Source organism: Drosophila sulfurigaster, chromosome X, assembly GCF_023558435.1.
Source record: "Drosophila sulfurigaster albostrigata strain 15112-1811.04 chromosome X, ASM2355843v2, whole genome shotgun sequence".
Taxonomy (NCBI): domain Eukaryota; kingdom Metazoa; phylum Arthropoda; class Insecta; order Diptera; family Drosophilidae; genus Drosophila; species Drosophila sulfurigaster.
The window spans coordinates 4,664,613-4,684,119 of NC_084885.1; the positions used below are offsets into that span (position 1 = coordinate 4,664,613).

At 36.9% G+C, this 19,507-nt stretch overlaps 1 protein-coding gene across 2 annotated transcripts in view; it reads right to left on the bottom strand.

Moving 5' to 3' along the window:
- Nucleotides 1–1,056: 1,056 nt before the first annotated feature.
- The window catches only part of LOC133849271 (LIM/homeobox protein Lhx5), a 71,336-nt gene continuing 52,885 nt past the window's right edge, over nucleotides 1,057–19,507 (bottom strand). Inside the window, exons 4-7 of one of the 2 annotated variants that reach the window (XM_062285219.1) lie at nucleotides 19,282–19,472; nucleotides 18,774–18,992; nucleotides 4,114–4,375; nucleotides 1,057–2,990 (exon numbers count right to left, since the gene is read on the bottom strand). In XM_062285219.1, the coding sequence (XP_062141203.1) occupies nucleotides 2,614–2,990; nucleotides 4,114–4,375; nucleotides 18,774–18,992; nucleotides 19,282–19,472 (1,049 nt within the window). In that variant the 3' untranslated portion in view covers nucleotides 1,057–2,613. Of the gene's footprint in view, nucleotides 2,991–4,113; nucleotides 4,376–4,832; nucleotides 5,810–18,773; nucleotides 18,993–19,281; nucleotides 19,473–19,507 lie in introns of those variants that run through there. The other variant, XM_062285220.1, reaches the window with a different exon arrangement.

The window sequence follows — 19,507 nt, forward strand, 5'->3', positions numbered from 1 at the left end:
TGCTGTTTTTATCTAATAAATAGAAATCGACAAGTTCTAAGAATAGATTTCTTTCATAAACATTTAACACATGCAAAACTTGGTGTACAAATTTAAATAGTTGTTTTATTTCCTTTTAATTTCAGATGAATAAATATTGCTTTGAATTATCCTGAAACTTCCCATGTAATCCACATAAAAATGTCGCATGTAAAATAAAACAAAGAAGTGCTGATTATGAATTTAGATAAATATTCATTAAACCTGAAATAGAAATTAGATTTTTTAAAATGTTGTTTTCCTCTTTAATTGACAATTGCTTCCCCACAAAACTTGAGAAAGTTGCTGAAATGGTAATGAAAACAATATTTCCCATTCATATTCAACCATTTTCGTTAGAAAAAAGAATGAACACGTTTTGATATATTTTTTTTTATTTTTATATTTTTTATATTTTTTCTCATCAAAGTTTTTTTTTTGTTGTCCTTTTATCGTTTGTCGCAATTTTGTATTTGCCTTCATCTGTTTGTTAACAATTTGTGTAATTTATTTTGTTTTTGTTGTTGTTGTTGTTGTTGTTGCTGTCTTTGTTTATAGTTTGTTGTTGTTTATTATTGATTTGCTTTGCTCTCCCATTTATCAGCCTATAAGAAATCGCATGATAAATATTCGAATATGTTCTTGTTGTAGATGTAAATGTTGTTCTTGCTGTTGATGTTCATGTTGTTGTTGTTGTTGTTTTTGTTGTTGTTAATAAACTTACGCATTAAGCTAACACTAAATACTTTTTACAATAATAATAATAATTGTAATAATAATAATAGGTGTAATAGGGTGATGCGGCCGCAAATCCAAGGGCCAATCGCAATAATATCAATTGAGAACTCAAATTGTTAGCTTTTAGTTATATCTTTTAGTTATATATAGAAATTTATATTTGTTTTATAGCTGTTGGTTTTCCTTTTCTTTACTTTTCATTTAATTTTCATTTATTTTTTATTCTCGCATCTTTTTTTTTCCTTTTTATTATTACGTTCTTTGCTAGTTTTACATTTTTGATATTACATTTAATTAGCATTTGTAAATATTTTGTTTTGTTTTGTTTTGTTTTATTTTTTTTTTTTTGTTGCTTTTGTATTTTAATTTTTTTTCATAGATTTGTTTATAATAAATTATGTTGCTTACTAACTAGGACCAAAAAAAAAAAAAATAGTTAGCTATGTGTGCTGTTAGATATAGCTTTATATAATATAAATATATATATATATATATATTTATATATGCATACGCCTTTCTTTATTTGTATTTATATTTATATTATTTATATAAACTTAGAGACTAAAAAACTACACAAGTACAATACCTAGTTACGTTTATGTTGTTAGACAACGATTATAAAATATGTTTTACTTTTTTATGTTTAGTTTTCGAAAAAAAATTCAATGACAAAAAAAATGAGGCAAACAAACTGTTTTACTTTATTTGTTTGAATTATAAAAAATGTGCTAATTTACAAAAAAATAATAATATTATTTTTTATTTTTTTTTTTTTAGTTTTGCTTGATTTTTTGTTTTGTTTTTGTTATTTGTTTGCTAACACGATTTTTAGGCTACGTATTTGTGTTTTGTTGTTGTTTTGCTTTTGTTTTTACACACATACACATAAATAGTTTATTACAGACAAGACGTTTAGTTTAATGTATTTGATTTTCTTTATGTTTTTAGCATTGTTTTATCTTCTTCGCCTTTCTCACTTCTCCTACTTCGTTTTTAGTTAGTTTTAAATTAAAAAAAAAAATAGTAATTTTTGTATAGATATATTTATATTTATATTTTATATAGTTTTTTTTTTATGTGCAGCGCCCATTTCAATGTACATTTAGATATTTTTGTTTTTCTTTTCATTTTCTGTTTTTCTATGATTTGTTTTAAAAATAATTTACAAATATTTTGGCGCAGTCATAAAAAAAAAAAAAAAAATAATAATAAACCGTACTAAAACAATAAACACAATAATAATAAAAACAACAAAACCAAGCCGAGCAGCTGTTTTTTGGCCACAGGCAGCGCTTTTGGTTGGGCCAGTGTGTGTGTGGTGTGTGTGTGTGTGTGCGCGCGTGAGAGAGCGAGAGAGAGAGGGGCAGCACCATGAACGAGAGTGTGTTGGCAAGGCAAGCCAGTCAACACGAATTTCTCCTCATTTGAATTGTGAGCAAGCGAGCGCGCAAATGCATTCGCCTGCTCACTCGCTCTCGCTCTTACTCTTGCTCTTGCTCGTTACGGTGTTCGTGCTCTTGCCTTCGCTCTGGCTCTGGCTCTCAATTGACGCACAAAGTATGCGACTCGCTGTTGGTGAGAGTGAGACGACACGTGTGTGCGCGCAGTGGGCGGCGGCAGCGACGACGACTGCGATGACGACGACGACGACGACGACGACGAAGCTTTGTCACTGCTTTTACTGCTGCTGTTTTAGTTGTTGTTGTTCTCTGCTGTTTTGCTGTTGTTTTCTGATGTTTTTGGCTGCTGCTGCGAATGCTGTTACTCGTCCTCACGTTGTTGCTGCTGCTGTTGCTGCTGCTGCCGCTGCGTGTAGGTTTTGAGAAACAGCAGGCGCGTTGCCAATTGTTTCGTATATTACCAAACAAGCCCTTCATTTTGCATATTCTGCGGTTCGCTAAAGTTCGCCGAGCTCATGAACTCGGGCGATGCGGTACGCGGGCCATTTTGTTGTTGCTGCTGTTGCTGTTGTTGTTGCTGCTGCTGTTGCTGCTGTTGTTGTTGCTGCTGCTGCTGCGTTTGGCTTGCTTGTTGCGCATTCTGCGCCGCCTGCTGCTGCGCGGCCGCCTGTTGCAGCAAATGCTCAGCGGCATTTGGCGGTGGCGGCGGCGGTGGCCCCACAGCCGTCTGCAGCTGCATCGGCGGTGCGCCCGCCTGACTCAGAAATGTTGACTCGGGCGTCAGGCCAAATTCATTTACCATCGGTATGGGACCGCTGTGATCCATTGGTCCACCTGTTGCGCCACCAAAGAACGAGAGAGAAAGAGAGAGAGAATTAGTTTGACACTTTAATGGTTGTTTGTGCTTAATTTGTAAATGAAAGTTAGGACAAAGCGTTCAAGTTCTACTCTTTGCCAATAAGAGGCTAACTTTATACGAAAACACTTAAATATCTTTAAACTTCCTAAATGGCAATCGATAGTCCTGGTCACTCTGATTACAGAGAGGTAATTCTTTGCAAGATCTTTAAGAATTGGACCGAGATATTCGAAAACAAGTTATATCTCGACCAAATCCTGCCACCATTTCAATAGAAATGCTTTTGCTAGGCTCTCAAGAACCAACTCGATCGATTGGCATCTAAAAAGAATTCAGCACTTATAATTTTATGGCTCACAACGTAAGAGGGAAAGGTTGAAATTACAAATTACAGGATATCATGGAAACTAAAAGAAAGATTTCAATGCCAGTTTGGCAGGATGTTAGCTTTTCTCAAAGACTTCATTTGACACAAAACCCGCAAGGATCACAGAGGATACGGCCATGATATACGCAATTTTCTGTATCAAAAATAGTCCTTAAACCTTGTCTGCTTGCAGGACATTCGTTCTTTTGAAAATGCCAATCACTTTGTTGTTATTGTTAAAGGACATCACGCTAATCTTTCTAATGACTGAGATGTAATGAATTTTTGAACGTTTTGCTCTTTTTCTGCTTATATTTTTATGCAATTTAGGAATATCAATTAAATTCTTGAATGATAATCAATAGTCTTGACTACCCTGTTTAAAAGAACTAGAATATTCTTACCAGATCCTTTATGATCTAGTCGAGGTATGGCTTCAAAACGAACATCCTTTTTGGATAAATAGATAAGTCTGGGCCACATTTGTTAATTGATCTCTTAACAGTATAAAAAGTAAACTTTCAGATGGTCCTTAAGATCCTAGAATGTCAATCGCTAACACTTACTACTCTGACTTTATCATAGACATTTGTTTAATCAATTGGAATTCGTTACGAAGTGAGCATTTGCAGACTTTATTCTTTTTGCTGTTTATATTTAGTTTTGAATTTTATTTAAAGGATTTCTTAAACACATTGTTGTGGAGGTGATTTAGGGAAGCGGCTAAGTACCTGGTGCATTGAAGGGCATCGGTCCGCCGGGATGGCCGGGAAAGAAGGGTCCGTCGTGCGGATGGAAGGGTCCACCGTAGCCGAACTCGAATTTAGCGTCTGCAGCGAAATAGGGAAAGCCGGGACCATCGTCTAGGCCGCCCGGCGAGAGATTCATGGGAAAGCCGCGCATTTTGCGCGCACCGCCAAAGAACGGCGGACGGCCCATGCTGGTGATTTGCTTCATGCGACGCTCCTTGGATCGCTTGTTCTGGAACCAGACCTGCAACAAGACAAAACAACAAGAAAAAGAAAGAAGAGAGTAAGTAAGTAAAGTAAAAATCGACTGTCTTCATCTCCATCTTCATCTCGTATATTCAAGGCAGAGGCGCATGTCTAATTGTTGTTGCTGTTCGCTGCATTGATGCTACCGCCGCCGCACCGGGCGGCCGCGTTGCAAAATTAGCCCCAGTCTCAGTCTGAGTCTGAGTCTCAGTCTGAATCCCATTCCCATTCCCAATCCCAGCTCCGGGATCGCGTATGCGGAGCCGGGCACAATTTTTACGATGTTCTGCATCGTTTCGGGTGCTCCAGAAGCACCGTGCACAGCATGCAAAGTAATAAAATAAAAACATATTTCAAAATTTTTAGTGGCACCTTTTCGCTTTGGCCCTCTTCCTGTTCGTCTTCCCCTCTTTGTTGTGCTTTTGTTTCATTTTTCGTTTTTGGTTCATCATTTCTTGTTTTTTTTTCAGTTTTTGGCTTTTTTTTTGGCATTTTAATATTCATATCTTGGACGCGTTTTTTAATGATCTTTTGCTGGCGGTCGCCGGTCAACGAAACTGTTTTCTCAACTTCGACTTCGACTTGGACTTGAACTGATTTTTGTGTGCTGCAGTTCCTTGCCAAACTTTTCTCAATGAAATTTTTTGATTTATGTCTTTCTTTTTTTTTTTTTTGGGGTCGTTTTATTTTGGTGTCCTTTACGTCTTTGCATGGCAAATAGTTTCCAATGAATTTGGCTTAGATGTTGCTCTTGCTGTTGTTTGTTGTTCCTTGGCTGCCCATCAGCAGCAGCAGCAACAGCAGCAACAGCAACAGCAACAGCAGCAGCTGTTGCCAATCTCCCAATGCGAATCGCATTTGCCCAATCCCATGCCCAATACTTCCACACTCCAAGCTCGTTCTTAGAGGCAATTTAAGCGTGAATTTTAATGATGAGCGCCGTCGTCGTCGTCGTCGTCGTCGTCGTTTTCTGCAGTTCATTTGAATTTGTGATCATTTTTATGAACTCAACTCTCTCACTCTCTGCTTGGCGATCATCGGCCTAGACATGCATATGAGTTGAATGCTCACTTTTCGAAAACTGACATATTGTTGGCACAACGAATTTCGCTAGAAAATCGCCAAGCTGTGAGAACTTAGATCGTCGACAGGATGAACAGAACAGAACAGAACAACAGTAACGACAACAACAACCAAAAAGGTTGCCAACATGCTGAGCGCTAGCAAAACTTCTTCAACTTCTTCAACTTCTTTTTATTTTTTTGGCTAAAACGCAAAACTTTTTGACGTTAAGTCCAAGTCCGTGTCGAGCAGTTTGCGTGAAACGTTAGTCAAGCGCATGACTTTTGACAGCGAATTTGAATTTGAATTCGAATTTGACTTCCACTTGAATTTTGAGTTTGAATATGAACTTGATGCTGCACAACGTAAGCTATGTATGAGGTGTTGTTAATAGAAGTTAATTAAATTAAAATTGTATACATTGTAAACTGTTTTCCATTTTACGAAATACTTCATGTCGATTTGACTTTTGAAATGTTTTAATGATAACTTTCAGTTCCACTAGAGAATTCGCAAACGTTTCAAGTAAGTCGTTACCTAACTTAAGCAGACAAGGATTACACAATCACTTCCAACAGCAGTTAGTAGAAGAAATGCAAATTGCTTCAGCTGTCTAGCAATATAGAATTCCACGATTATCTTCACGTTATGAATGTGAACAAGAAATATTACAAATAAGAGCGTAAAAGAAAATTAGCCAACAATGCGAAAAATTCCCTTAGCTGTCTAGCCACATCAATTTGTATATTCTTACGTAAGCTGCTCCGTAAGCTCTTACGTAAGTTGATTTGAAATTGCATTGAAGATACAACATGAAAAAGAAAGAACGAGGGGAATTAGAAAATAAGCCAACAAAGCATAAATGTCTTCAACTGTTTAGCGTATTCTTACGTAAACTCTTACATAAGTGAATTGGGAATATTACGTCATAGTTAGAAGATGTAAAATATATTGAAGGGAAAGGGAATGAAAGAAGGCTAAAAGAAAATTAGGTGTCTAGCCACATCAATTAGCCAGCTATTCTTACGTAAGCTGATCCGTAAGTTGTTACGTAAGTGAATGGAGATTATTACGTCGTAGGTAGAAGACGGGAAATATATTAAAGAGACGATAAGCAAGGAAATGAAATAAGGGTAAAAGAATATTAGTTGTCTAGGCACATCAATTAGTCAGCTGTTCTTACGTAAGCTGCTCCGTAAACTCTTACGTAAGTGAATTTGAAATTGTATTGAAGATACAACATGAAAGAGAAAGGCCAACAAAGCATAAATGTCTTCAACTGTTTAGCGTATTCTTACGTAAACTCTTACGTAAGTGAATTGGGAATATTACGTCATAGTTAGAGGATGGAAAATATATTGAAGATACAAAAAGCAAGGGAACGAAAGAAGGGTAAGAGAAAATTAGCTGTCTAGCCACAGCAATTAGCCAGCTATTCTTACGTAAGCTTTTCCGTAAGTTGTTACGTAAGTGAATCGAGAATATTACGTCGTAGGTAGAAGACGGGAAATATATTGAAGAGACGACAAACCAAACTCGATGCAATGCATTTGCCTCGCTCTCGGTCAGCTGTCGCCACATTCAATTATACGTAACGCCGCAACGTAATAAATAAAACCGCAGTCGCTGCATCACTTTCCCCCCATTCCCCTCCCCTTCTACTACCACTTTTCCATTCCAAATGCAATCAATTGCCAATAGCAATGCATGCAAATACATAGTTCATGTTGTTGTATGCGAGTGTGTGTGTGTGTGTGTGTTTTACGTTATTTGCTCCGTTTGCCCTGCGGTTACACAATTTTTCATTTTCATATGCGGCAGCAAAACAACAACAAGACATCAAACTAAATGAAAAAAAGCGAAAAAATGGGAACACACAAAATAGTAAAGCGGAGAAGAACAAGTTCAACTACTTTGCAAAAAAAACAAAAAAAAAAAAAAATAACAAATAGAAATAAAAGTTGAATTTACAATAGTTTTGCAGTTTGTTGCATTTATTTTCTCTTTGTGTGTTGTGGTTAGCTCAATTATTGTTGCCTCTGTTGTTTTTTGTATTTTTTTGTTCTAGTTGCCTTTCCCTCACACTTTTTCATTTTTCTTTTTTTGCACTCAGTTCAAGTTTCAGTATTTTTCATTTCATCTCGTTTATTTTCCATTTTTTGTTGCCCCCCATTTTGTGCCATTGTTTTGTTTCCACAAAGAAAAACAGCAACAAATGGCGATTGAAAAGAAAATGAAAAACAGCAAAACAAAAAAAAAAATATTGAGAAAAATAAGAGGAACAAGAAAAATGAACAAAATGGCAATTGCAAAAGAGAGTCGAGGCACAGGTAGAGTGTGTGTTGTGTGTGTTTCTATTTGTATTTGTGTGTGGGAGTGTGTGTGTTTGTATGTGTGTGAGTGTGAGTGTCGCGGCTCATATCGCAATTTCCTTGCCCAAGAGTCTTTGTTATGAACTGCGCCCCTCCAAAATCCATTATACCACAAAAGAAAAACACGCTACACAAAATACTCCTATAAATGCTCTATCTAAACTCTTATGCCATAAGAAGAGTACGAAACTTAAACTTATTACTATACTAAGCAACAATATTTTGTAACTGAACTTGATTTGGAAGACTAAATAAAGACTTTTCATTTTACAAAAAAATTAATCTAACTTTTTGCTCCCAGTCTATCGCATTACTTTCATTGATTATGTAGTGAAATCCATAAAAATTAACAAACTAAAAAATGCAAATTATCAACATAAGACCCAAAGTACTTATTTATGAATTTATTTTTAATTGTGTTAAATATATTTTTGGATTTAATTTTATTTTGTGCTCAACCATAAATCAAATCTATCTAAACTCAAAATCTATGCTGAACTTAAGATAACTAAAATCTTTTAATTTTGTGAGACAAATTTATTTAATTTTATAAAAGTAGCAAATATATAAATGTAGAAGTAATTGAAACATATTTCAAAGAATAATGTATAGTATTTATATATGAATTTATTTTTAATAACATATTAAGATTTGATAATATTTAATGCACAACTTTTCACCAAATCTTTTGCTGAACTTGGGAGAACTAAAATCCATTGATGTTGGGAAACAAATTCTATTACACATTTTTTTATAATAGTTGGATATATAAAAATGTTGAAACAATTGAAAAAATGTTGTCATTATTATTATAAAATCAACATAAATTAAGAATATAAATATGTTGTCACATCAAACATTATTTTGAGTGCCTTTCACAATCTTTCCTAGTTAACAGTTCCTAGTGAAACTTAAACTGCAGCTACAACTTTTTAATATAGAAGCTGCCAATTTGATGTGTGAGTTTTGCAATTGTTTTCCAATTGCCTGAGGCTCAGTAAAAAACGAGAACATTATTTTTGTTTTTTGCCAGCTAGAAAACAATTTGAAATTGCTCTCGTATTTATATTTGTGTGTGTTTTAATTTGTATCGTAGTGTGTGTGTGTGTGTGTGTGTGTGTGTGTTTATTTTGGATGCGTGTTGCACAAGTTGCAAGTTTGCGCCGTGTGATGAAAGATAATACGATATAATATGACATGATATATTATGTTGTTCCCGAAAATTGTTGCTGATGGTGTAATTTGGGGCAGCGTATAATATTTTATTTCCGCACTTGAACAGCAACAGCAACAGCAACAGCCAGAGCAACAGCAACAGCAGCTGAAGGTTTAAGGTTGCAACAAGAATGAGAAATTTGTTTCCAATTTCGTGTGGCTTTCAACAAATTTGTTGCTCTCCTTGTTGCCGTTGCCCCTGCTGTTGCCTTTGCTGTTGCCTTTGCTGTGGCGCAGGCGGCAGGCGGCGGCGGCGTCGTTGCCGCTCGCAAAACATTTGAACATTTAGTTAAATTATAGGTTAGGCCCTGACATAAAAGGGCAAACAACGTAACATAATGGCCGTGGTAGCAATCAGCCCAGGTCCAAGTGTATTCCAGCCTTTCCCCCCCCCCTCTGTGTTCCCCCTTTCTCTCTCTCTCTCTCTCTGCACTTCGACTAGCGAAACATAACAAAATGATTATTGCGCTTTTGAGAGGGGGGCATGGCCACTGCCACTTGGCAGCTCCTCGACTCGGCGTTGTGTTGAAAATTATAGCAAATTATGTTAAACGGCAGCAGCGCTCCATGGCGGGGGTGGGGACTCCAAAACGCACACCGTTTACTCCCCCTTAGGCCGCCTACTTTTTAGGCCTCCCCACTATTTTTTTTGTTTTTGTTCGTTTTGTGGCCCCCCCATTAAAGAGCTTAACATATAATTTGTGGAACCGCCAGTCAAAAGTCACAGTCAAAGTCAAAGTTTCGACCCAAGCTTGGCTTTGATTTCTGTTTCAGTTTCAGTTTCTCGATTTCTGGATTTCTGCCTTCTATCATCACATTTGTGTGTGAGTAGGTGTGTGTGTGTGCTTCGAGTTTTGTATTTTCGGGGGCATGCTGCAAATGTGTGTCACGTACTCGCGTCCTGATTGACATGATTTGATGTGGCTCGATTCAGCATTCGCCACATTCAACATTTGGCTTAAGCTAACCATTCAGCATTAACCCCTTGCTGCCCTCATCAGCATCATCATCACTTTGCAGCTTGCTCTCTAAATTAGTTTCCTATGATGCAGCAATATTTTTCTTGATCCTTTCATTATGTTGCTTGTCTTAAGCGAACTAATTGTTGCGAGACAGCAAAAACTCAAGGGGTTCAATAAGTTTAACCCAGTGCAATTTGACTTGGAGAATATCTTTATTTGAAGGACTCTTCCAATAAAAGTAAGAGATACTTTTCTAATGATGTTGTTTTATATGGCTAAAACAATTGATTTAATTGTTCTCCAATTGTTTTCTATATACAGAATTATAGCAAATGTATTTTTTCAAACAGTACTTTTCTCTAATCGTTATTATATATGAATAAAAATAAAATAATAGCTGTGAGATTTTTATACCCCACCACATAAGGTATATAATTTAGTTGTGATCGGATAAGAATTGTATAAGAAATACTTTGGTATGGCAAATAACTCCTAAAGAAATAGGCTCTTAGCCTTATTAGCCGTTAATCTGGTGTATTTAGCACCCTATGGTAGATTTTGAATGTATTACTATATCAATATACCAAATATAGCCTTCAATATTCAGTATTTGTTTGGTATATTTTGAAGAATAATACCGCATTGGAATATTGGTATATTTTAATATTACAATAGGGCTTAACCGCTTTTGTTAACAATCCGGTATATTTAGTTTGGTATATTGTAGTTTATACTTGGTATATTTAGTACTATGTAGTATAATTTGAATGTAATAAGGTTTTAACTGCTTTTGTTGTCAATCTGGTATATTTAGTTTGCTATATTATAGTTTATACTTGGTATATTTAGTAATATGTGGTATATTTTGACTACATTCAAAACGAATACATTTTAACTTGTTTTTAGTATTTTTTTGGTATATTAGTTTGGTATATTTCAAGAATAATACCGCATTGGAATATTGGTACATTTTAGGAATAATAATAATAATAATACTGTAATTGGGTTTTAGTTGCTTTTGCTGACAATCTGGTATATTTTTAATATAATACATTTGGTATATTTAGTACTATGTGGCATATTTTGAATGCATGTAGTACAGTTTGAATATATTTTATTTTATTTCATTATTTTTCGGTATATTAGTTTGATATATTTCAAGAATAATACCGAATAGTATTCAAACAAATAAGTAGTACTCATAAATTTATATAAAATTAACCCAACTCTTTGACATACTATGTACATAGTTAAATCTATAGCAGATCGCTTTTATTTTATGCAGCCCAATTTTGAGGGTCAGCTTTAGACAGCTAATCATTGAAATTGAGATCTGTGCACTTGTGTGTTTCATTAGCTGTATCACATTTATAAATTTCTTATTCAGTTGGCCGAGTGGCGAGAAGTAGTCGAATGTATTTTTCTTCTGTTTTTTTTTTGGCAATGACTCGGCGACTTTATCGAATTGCCTGTCACGCCCCTATATCGTGGCTATATTGAGCCCTGATGACTCGGCTACCAACAAAAGCAAAGCAAAGCAAAGCAAAACAAAACAAACTATCGAGTAAAACCAACTAGCAACTACTACAGCTTGAGATACAGAGATACATCTGGCTTTGGCGGTAAGGCGTGAATTGTGCCTGGGCCAAAGAGAGTTAACAGATAATTAACTTCGACTGCCGACTTTGACTACTGCCTTTCAGTGCTATTACTTTTTTGTTTTTCCCATAGTTTAGTAGGTGTTACTGAAAGAAGAGAAGCGACGGCTCCTTGAGCCGCATGACAATGCAACTTTTGGCTTCGCTTGAGTCGATGAAATGCGTCTTAATGCTGGTTTCGATTTCAGTTCAGTTCAGTTCAGTTATACGAACCGAGTAATTTCAGCTGTGGCGCCTTCCCTACCAGAATTAATAGCAAACTGATGAGTTGTTGAAATTATAATACACTTGACCGACCTCTCTTCCCTTCCCCTTTTGCCTTCAATTTTTGCCGTGTCATGTTTGCGCAGGCGCCGCCCTTGTAGACGAGTGTTCACTGTAGTACACACAGCCTCCAAAAAAAAAAAAAAAAAATAACACAGAAAGAGAAAAACTGAATGCAAGCTTCATGTTCAGTTATCCTCAAACTAAGCGGCAAACTCTTCTCATCTCGAACACTGAAGTAAATGCGTTAAATTAGCCGCTTTTGTGGCGAGTTTCTCAATGGTCCGCTGTTGTTATTGTTGTTGTTGTTGTTGTAATTGTTTGCTTTCAAAATAGTCGAATGCGATACAATTTGCGGTTTGTGTGTGGCTTTTCGGCATCGGCATGGATAACATAATTAGCCTCGATCGTCAGGTTTGCTTTTTATTTTTATTTTGGCCATAAACGTCAAATGCAATCAAACAATTTCCGCTCAATTAATAAAGCTCTCTTAACAACAGCAACAACAACGAAAAAATCGTTGACTAATTAGTGCAGCAATTTTAACGCCACTTTTAAAGCAACAACAACAACAGCCAAAATGAGAAGAAAAGAAGAATGTTTAATTCTCCGCTCCATAGCCAGCTATCTTTATCCAAGAAATGGAAATGAAACACACGTTCTACGACTCTCTGATTTAAGATTGAAAAATTTGTCAACTTCCGTGGCCCAAAATGCAAATTGTGCCGCCTCAACAGCGACACACAAAAAAAAACAAAAAACAAAAAAAAAAAAAAAACAGAGCTGTAGTCAAATAAAAAATTATTATAAATCGTCGCACAGATAAAACAAAATGTAAATCAACTTGAAATGCTCTCGAAATTTGTATGTTGACAAATAAACGCCTCTGCATATGCCAAGTTGGAGTTTGGAGATGAGCTGCGGGATAGCAGCGGGCTTTAGCTTTAGCGGGCTGAGAGACACTTGACAAATGTCTCGACTCTGTGTCTCTCTCACATCCGCATCTTGTATCTTGTATCTGGCGATCGCCAAGTCGCCGAGTCGCCAAGTGGCGCCAGCTGAACGCACGCCACATTAAACTTGCTGGGCTCCAACTCGACCGAAACGGCGACCGTCCGTGTGATTTGCCTCCCTCCCTCTGCCTCGTCTTCGTCTCTCCCCGCCTAGATCCCAAAACTGTCCGCTTTATTTGTTTATAATTTTTCAAAGCTTAGTTTGTTCGCCGCCGCTTTAAACGTTGGCGTAAATGGAGCGCACGCATTAAAAAACAAAAGGCCAACGAAATTCGAAATCCCCCACTGAAATCTCTGAAAGTCACACGAGCATCGGCTATAAAGCTTCCCCATTTGTATGTGTATGTGTGTGTGTGTGTGTGTGTGTGTGTGTGTGTAGAGATGCTATAATGCCTAATGGGTAATCCAGTCGGGGCGAGTTGGAACCATCACAGATGAGTGATCAGCCTTGCGACAGGTTGATAAGCACTCCACTCCACTCGACTTCACTTCACTTCACTCTACTACACAGCTCATTCGACTCCGCTTTGTCTAAATCGATTTCTCAAGCGCTGTTATCGATAGTTATTTACTATCGACTATCATTATTATTTATTGTTATAGTTTCATGTTTATCGTTTAACAATCGCTCATTTTTTACTTTCACCACAATCTGTTTGAGTTCAATAAATATTTCAATATTTTCGACTACCAAAATTAGCATTTTATGAGCTAAACATTGGAATTGATGGCTTGGGAAAATGCCACAATCAATTAAGTATTAGTTTTACTACTTTTCAACAAAGCAAGCATTAATGAAATCAAATTAATATTGTTGTGCTTCGATATTTAATATTTAAAATATTATAAGCAGCATTTAACTTTGTAAAATGATTATTCAATAAATATATATATGTACAAATCTTTAAAGATTTTTATGCTTATTTGAACATTGCATGATTATATCTAAAAAAAAACAACATTGTGATCAAGTGTTAGATACCCATTTTAAATAAAAGTCAAAACAGTACAGTATTATTCTTAAAATATGCCAAATAATATACCGAAAAAATACTAAAATGTACAAAATGACATATTTGGTATATTAATGTAGAATTACATTCAAAACAATTGGGAAATATGCAGAATTAATATACCAAAAAATACTAAAATATACTGAATTATATATTTGGTATATTGATATAGTATTGCATTCAAAACAATTTAAAAATATACCAATTTAATATACCACACAAATACTAAAATATTCCAAAAGTCATATTCAGTACATCGATGAAGTACTACATTTGAAATATACTATAGAGATCATAGATCGATCGCAATCAAATTCTCTGCGATCATTATACCAAAATTCTAGCTTCAAAATTACGTTTACTTATTTACCTTATGGGTAGCGGGCATAAAAATTAAAAACAATAACTTAATTTATTTATTTTTATTTGAACTTTGATTTTGTTTCTTTTACTATTCTTCACGCAATATTATTTTTCGATTTTATGATTTTTACTATTTTTATCATATCAACGAATGTTTTCAACAAAATTATTTTATATTCTACTTTCTGTAGATGGCATTTTTTAAAGCGTAGTTGCACTTTAACCTTGAGCTGGGAATTATTTCTAGACTAACTCCGTTAAAAGACACTTGAGTTTTATGGCTGAAACTGCGCTATCAACATGCATAAACTCATCGTTAATAGATCTATTAATGCCGTATAGGATAATAGACATTCCCACAGTAAGTTTGGCAACCACTTCGAATAGTTTGAAACACCCATTATACGCTCACACTCGGATTTGAGTCTCGGCTTAAATAGTTTTCAGTTGCCTTACAAATTGTGGGCCTATAAAAAGCGCCTCTGTTATGATTGTTATAGTGATTGTGATTGAGATGGAGATGGAGACGGAGATTGAGTTGCGAGTGGCGAGTTGCAGATGGGAATTGTTATTGTTATTGGCGTTGTTATGGTTATATTGTTATTGCGCTCTTTTGGCTTTATTTTTTAATGTTGAAAACATGTCGATGATTTATTTGCTTGTGGTTTCTTCGTCTATTTTTTTGGCTGTTTAGATTGCTGACCATTTAAAAAAGAAGTCGATGCTTTGGTTTCGTCTGCTCATGAGCTGGGCCGCATTTACAACGTTTTGGGTTCGGGTCAGGCGCTGTCAGGTCAGAGTTCAGGCTGCCAATCGCAGCAGAAGCAGCAGCAGCAGCAGCAACAACAGCAAAAGTAGCGGCAGACAGCGCCACAGGCTATGCAAATTGCCCTCCTACTCCAACTGAGGCAACCGCAACAAGTTTTCCCCCAAACCGAACTTTGCCAGCAATTTGTTGTTAAATATGCCTCCTTTTGTGGCAGGGCTGGAGACTTGCCCCGCTGTGAGCTGTCGGCAAAGTTCTTAAGAAGTTTTTGTGTCACGCTGCTTCTGTCTGTGTCTGCTGCTGTTGTTGCTGTTGCTCTTGTTGTTGCTCTTGTTGCTGCTATTGTTGTAAAATTTATTATAAAACTGGCGAGCATGCTGAGCGAGTTGCTGCTGCTGCTGCCTTTTGGGCTCAACTTGCGTTTAGTTTAGATCGCTTTTGCCGTTGACATTTTTGTTAGAAGTTGACGAGCAGCAGCAACAGCAACAACAGCAGCATCAACTTGTGGCAAACTCTTTGATGCCACACTCGCAGATCGAGTTACACAAAGGGCAACAGCAGCCAGCCCGTGTCCCTCTTCTATCTGTATCTGTAATCTCTGTGTTTCTTTTGTTTTCCCTTTTTTCATTCTTTTTGGTTTTGGGAGCAACTGTTGCATTTTCCTGGTAGATGCAGCTGATGACAGACAACTTGTTATTGGATATTGTTGATTGCCACAATGACAACAGCAACAGCAACAACAAGTGCTTGCAACTGTCAGTCGCTTGTCAGCCGCAAAAGTTTTAAAGCCGCGCGAAAAAGGCAAAAAAAAAAAGAAGACGTATCGAAAAATGCAACATTAATGAAGATGCAAAAGTTGACAGCACACAGCTGTGTGTGTGTGTGTATATATGATTGTATGTATGTATGTGTGTGTGTGTGTGTGTGCGTGTGTAAGCTGCTCCAGCGAGGCGATTAAGTCAACGTCAGCGTCATCTTCGCCTCCTCTTCAACTTGTTGGCATTTGTCACTTTCGTTTAGATTTGAAGAGGGCAACAACAGCAGCAGCCAGAGAGGCGAAGCAAATGGTGGGAATAGAGGGGAAAAGAGGGGAGCGGGAGAGAGAGAGGGAGCAGCTGGTACGTAAAGAGGTGTTGATTGTGTCACACTTGTCGCGTTTAAAGACTCAACTAAAAAGTCGCGACATGCCGCCCAAAATATCCTTTAACTGTAACCAATGACACATCAAAGGCGGCAACGTTCACACACACACACACACACGCATACGCATCTTAATACACACACACTCACACACACACACACTTGTGGCTGCGCATGCGTAATCCCCGTTAAATGTTTCGTTTTTCAACGTTTTTCCATTTCTCTTTCTCTCTCTGTCTTTTGTTTGGTTGTGGGAAAAATGCCGAGTACTTTGTGTTTTTGGGTTCTTTCAAAAATTTGAGAATTGGGCTCGTTAAACAGCTGGCATTTGAAGTGCGGGGGCGCGGCATGTCAAATTTGTAAGTCAAACCTGTTGAAAATCGACAGAGACCAGACAGTTGCATGTTGCCTATCAAAGTTGCCACTAATTGAGTCGCTAACAGATGCTGCGGATATCCTTGACAGCAGATGGAGTCGACAAGAGTCGATGCCATAATTATGATATGCGGGAAGATTACACTTAAAAACTAGAAGACTAAACTAGACTACATCTAATAACAACCCATAATAATTATAATATAATATAATCTACAAAGAATATGATTAACTCTTTTTTGTGTTAAATTGAGCTGCTAACGAAGGGATTAGGCTTAAAAGTCGCGTAATAACTTTCGGGGGGCAATTTTCCAAGACGTTAAGCCAGCAAATGCTGACAAAAGTGATTTTCACATGATGTTCCAGCTTAATTAGCATTGCATGTTAGTTAACATTTGCATTTAACAGCGCCGCGCCGTTCTCAGCGATTCTCACTGTTAGCACAGCTCGTTAAACTACAAAGCAAAAACTGTGCTTAATCGTTTTGCCCCCCCAAAATGGGCGTGGCTAATACATAATTTACGTTATTTTTCATCTCTTTGGCAGTTTTACAAGGCGACGCTTCACTGTACAGGTAGGCACAATTTTTTTTTGGCGCAATGAACTTCCGTTTTTTATGCGCGCCCCCGCCTTAGTTTGCATTCTGCGGTTCCACATTAATTTTATTTTTATTTTTACCTTTGTTTTTTTTTTTATTGTATTTGGTTTGTTGTTTTTACAGACATTTTTCTTTCTTTTTTTTTTTGGTTCTCCTCGAAGTGCCCAAACGCAATGAAGCGTTGCAAGGCGGCAACAACGACGTTGAAATATCGAGTCCAACTATTTTTATGATTTGGTTAAAAAAAAAAAAAAAAAATACAAACACAATAACAATAACTGACCCTAAAAGTAACCGAGACTTTGACTCTGTTTTGCTTTGCTTTAGTTTAAACATTTGCCACTCGAAGCGAGCTTAATTTATGCGTTTTTTATGCTGATGAAACGCAGACAGCTCAAGACAGTCCCAGTGAGGGAGAGAGAGGGAAGAGAGAGCGAGAGACGGAGACACACACAAGTTAGTAGAAGAGGGTCTCGGTCTGAGTCTGACTTTGGCCAAACCCAACTCGACAATAACAAGCACTTGGTCATTTTTTTTTTTTGGGGGCCAACTCTCGCACATCCAATACCAAGCGACGCTGTAAAATTCGACCTCGAGTCGCTTCAAATGGAGTGAAGTCGAGCCTACAAAACTTAAAGTCACCAGCCGCAAAAATCGAATCGTTAAAACGCTACAATTTCGACCCACTTCCAACCAACAAAAAATGTAAAGATAAGTGCAGCAATGCGTCTAGAGTGAGGGTTTAGAAAATAGCTATGAAAATGTGACGACAACCAGCGAAAATATATATTTAAAACACTGAATTTTGCGAAATAGAAATGTCAAAAGTTGACAAAGAAATCAAACCCAAAATACAGGAAAAGAAACACGGAACTTGGTGAATTAGAAATGTGCAAATTTGAACTAGAAATGCAAATTGTAATTATAATTATTATCAAATCAATATGAATTTCAAGTTCTTACTATCATTTTCTTTTTTAAGAAAATAGCTATTCATATGCAGAGTCAACCAACAAAAATATATGTATATTAAAAATACATTAAACTTATTGAATTGGAAATATAAAAAGTTTACAGAGAAATTATTCTGAAATTAAAGTTTTTACTATATTTTTCTTTGCTTCTAAATTTGATGCTGAAGAACACAGTATTTTTAATTTTTCAATAAGTAAAACAAAGAAGAATAGTCAGCTGTTATCTATAACATTTTTGGCAAAACAAAATATAGCAATAGTTATATTGAGAGTCATCAGTTTAGTATTCATAAATTTGCATTAATTGCGAAGCGAATCATTAATGATTTGAGCTAAGTAAGAAAGTAAAAATAATACTTTACGCCTCTGAAAAACGTACTAAATCGCTGTGATGGTGTTCTTGCTTTCACAGGAATATTTCTTTTAGTTAAAATTTATGATTTCTTAATTTCGAAAATCTCTAGAAGCTGTTTTCGATTGTTAATTTGAATTTTTTGCGCTGCTAGAACAAATTGTTTACGAACTGCAGCTGATAGATGCATTTGTTGTCCGATTCGGTTCTTGATAGATGATTGGTTGTTTGGTGGGGGAATGGGGGGGGAGGGAGGTATCGAAACTCACCTGTATCACGCGCATTGGCAACCCCGTTTCCTTGGCCAGTTGCTCCCTAATGTGGCGTGTCGGTTTCGGTGTCTGATTGAATGCCGTTTTCAGTACCTCCAGCTGTTTGGCCTTGATGGTGGTTCGGGGTCCGCGTCTCTTTGAGCCATTGGCATCGTCGGGACTTTTGTTCTCCGCCTGTGAATCGCCGCGTCCATCGGGATCGCCATCCAAGGAGCCCTGGAGAACACATAGAACGAGAGAGAGAGAGAAAGAGACAATGATATTGTGTGTAGCTGTTGAGATGGCGAGCTCATAATCATTTGCCAATCATTAATCAAAATGGGGGCTGCTGACGTCGGGTCTATAACAAAAGTGAGCAGCGTCTTGCCCTTGGTCTCAGTTTTAAACTCCGCTTCACTTCACTACACAGTTCATTCAATTCCATTCATTACTTTTATACAGCGGAAACCTGTTAATGATGCAACAAGAAGAGCGAGAGAGAGAGAGAGAGAGCGAGAGAACTCACCTGATCGGAATCGTCATGCGTATTTTTACTATCGGTGCTCATGCTTTGTACTGATATATCCGATGTGCCCAGCGGTCCACCCGCTGAGTCTGGACCATTCGGTCCAAGCACGCCCAATCCCAGCGCCGGTCCGCGCAAATGTGGCGGATCATCGTCGTCTTCGTCTTCGCTCGCGGAGCCCATTAATGAATCTGAAGTAACAAGAACAATACAACACAAATATAAA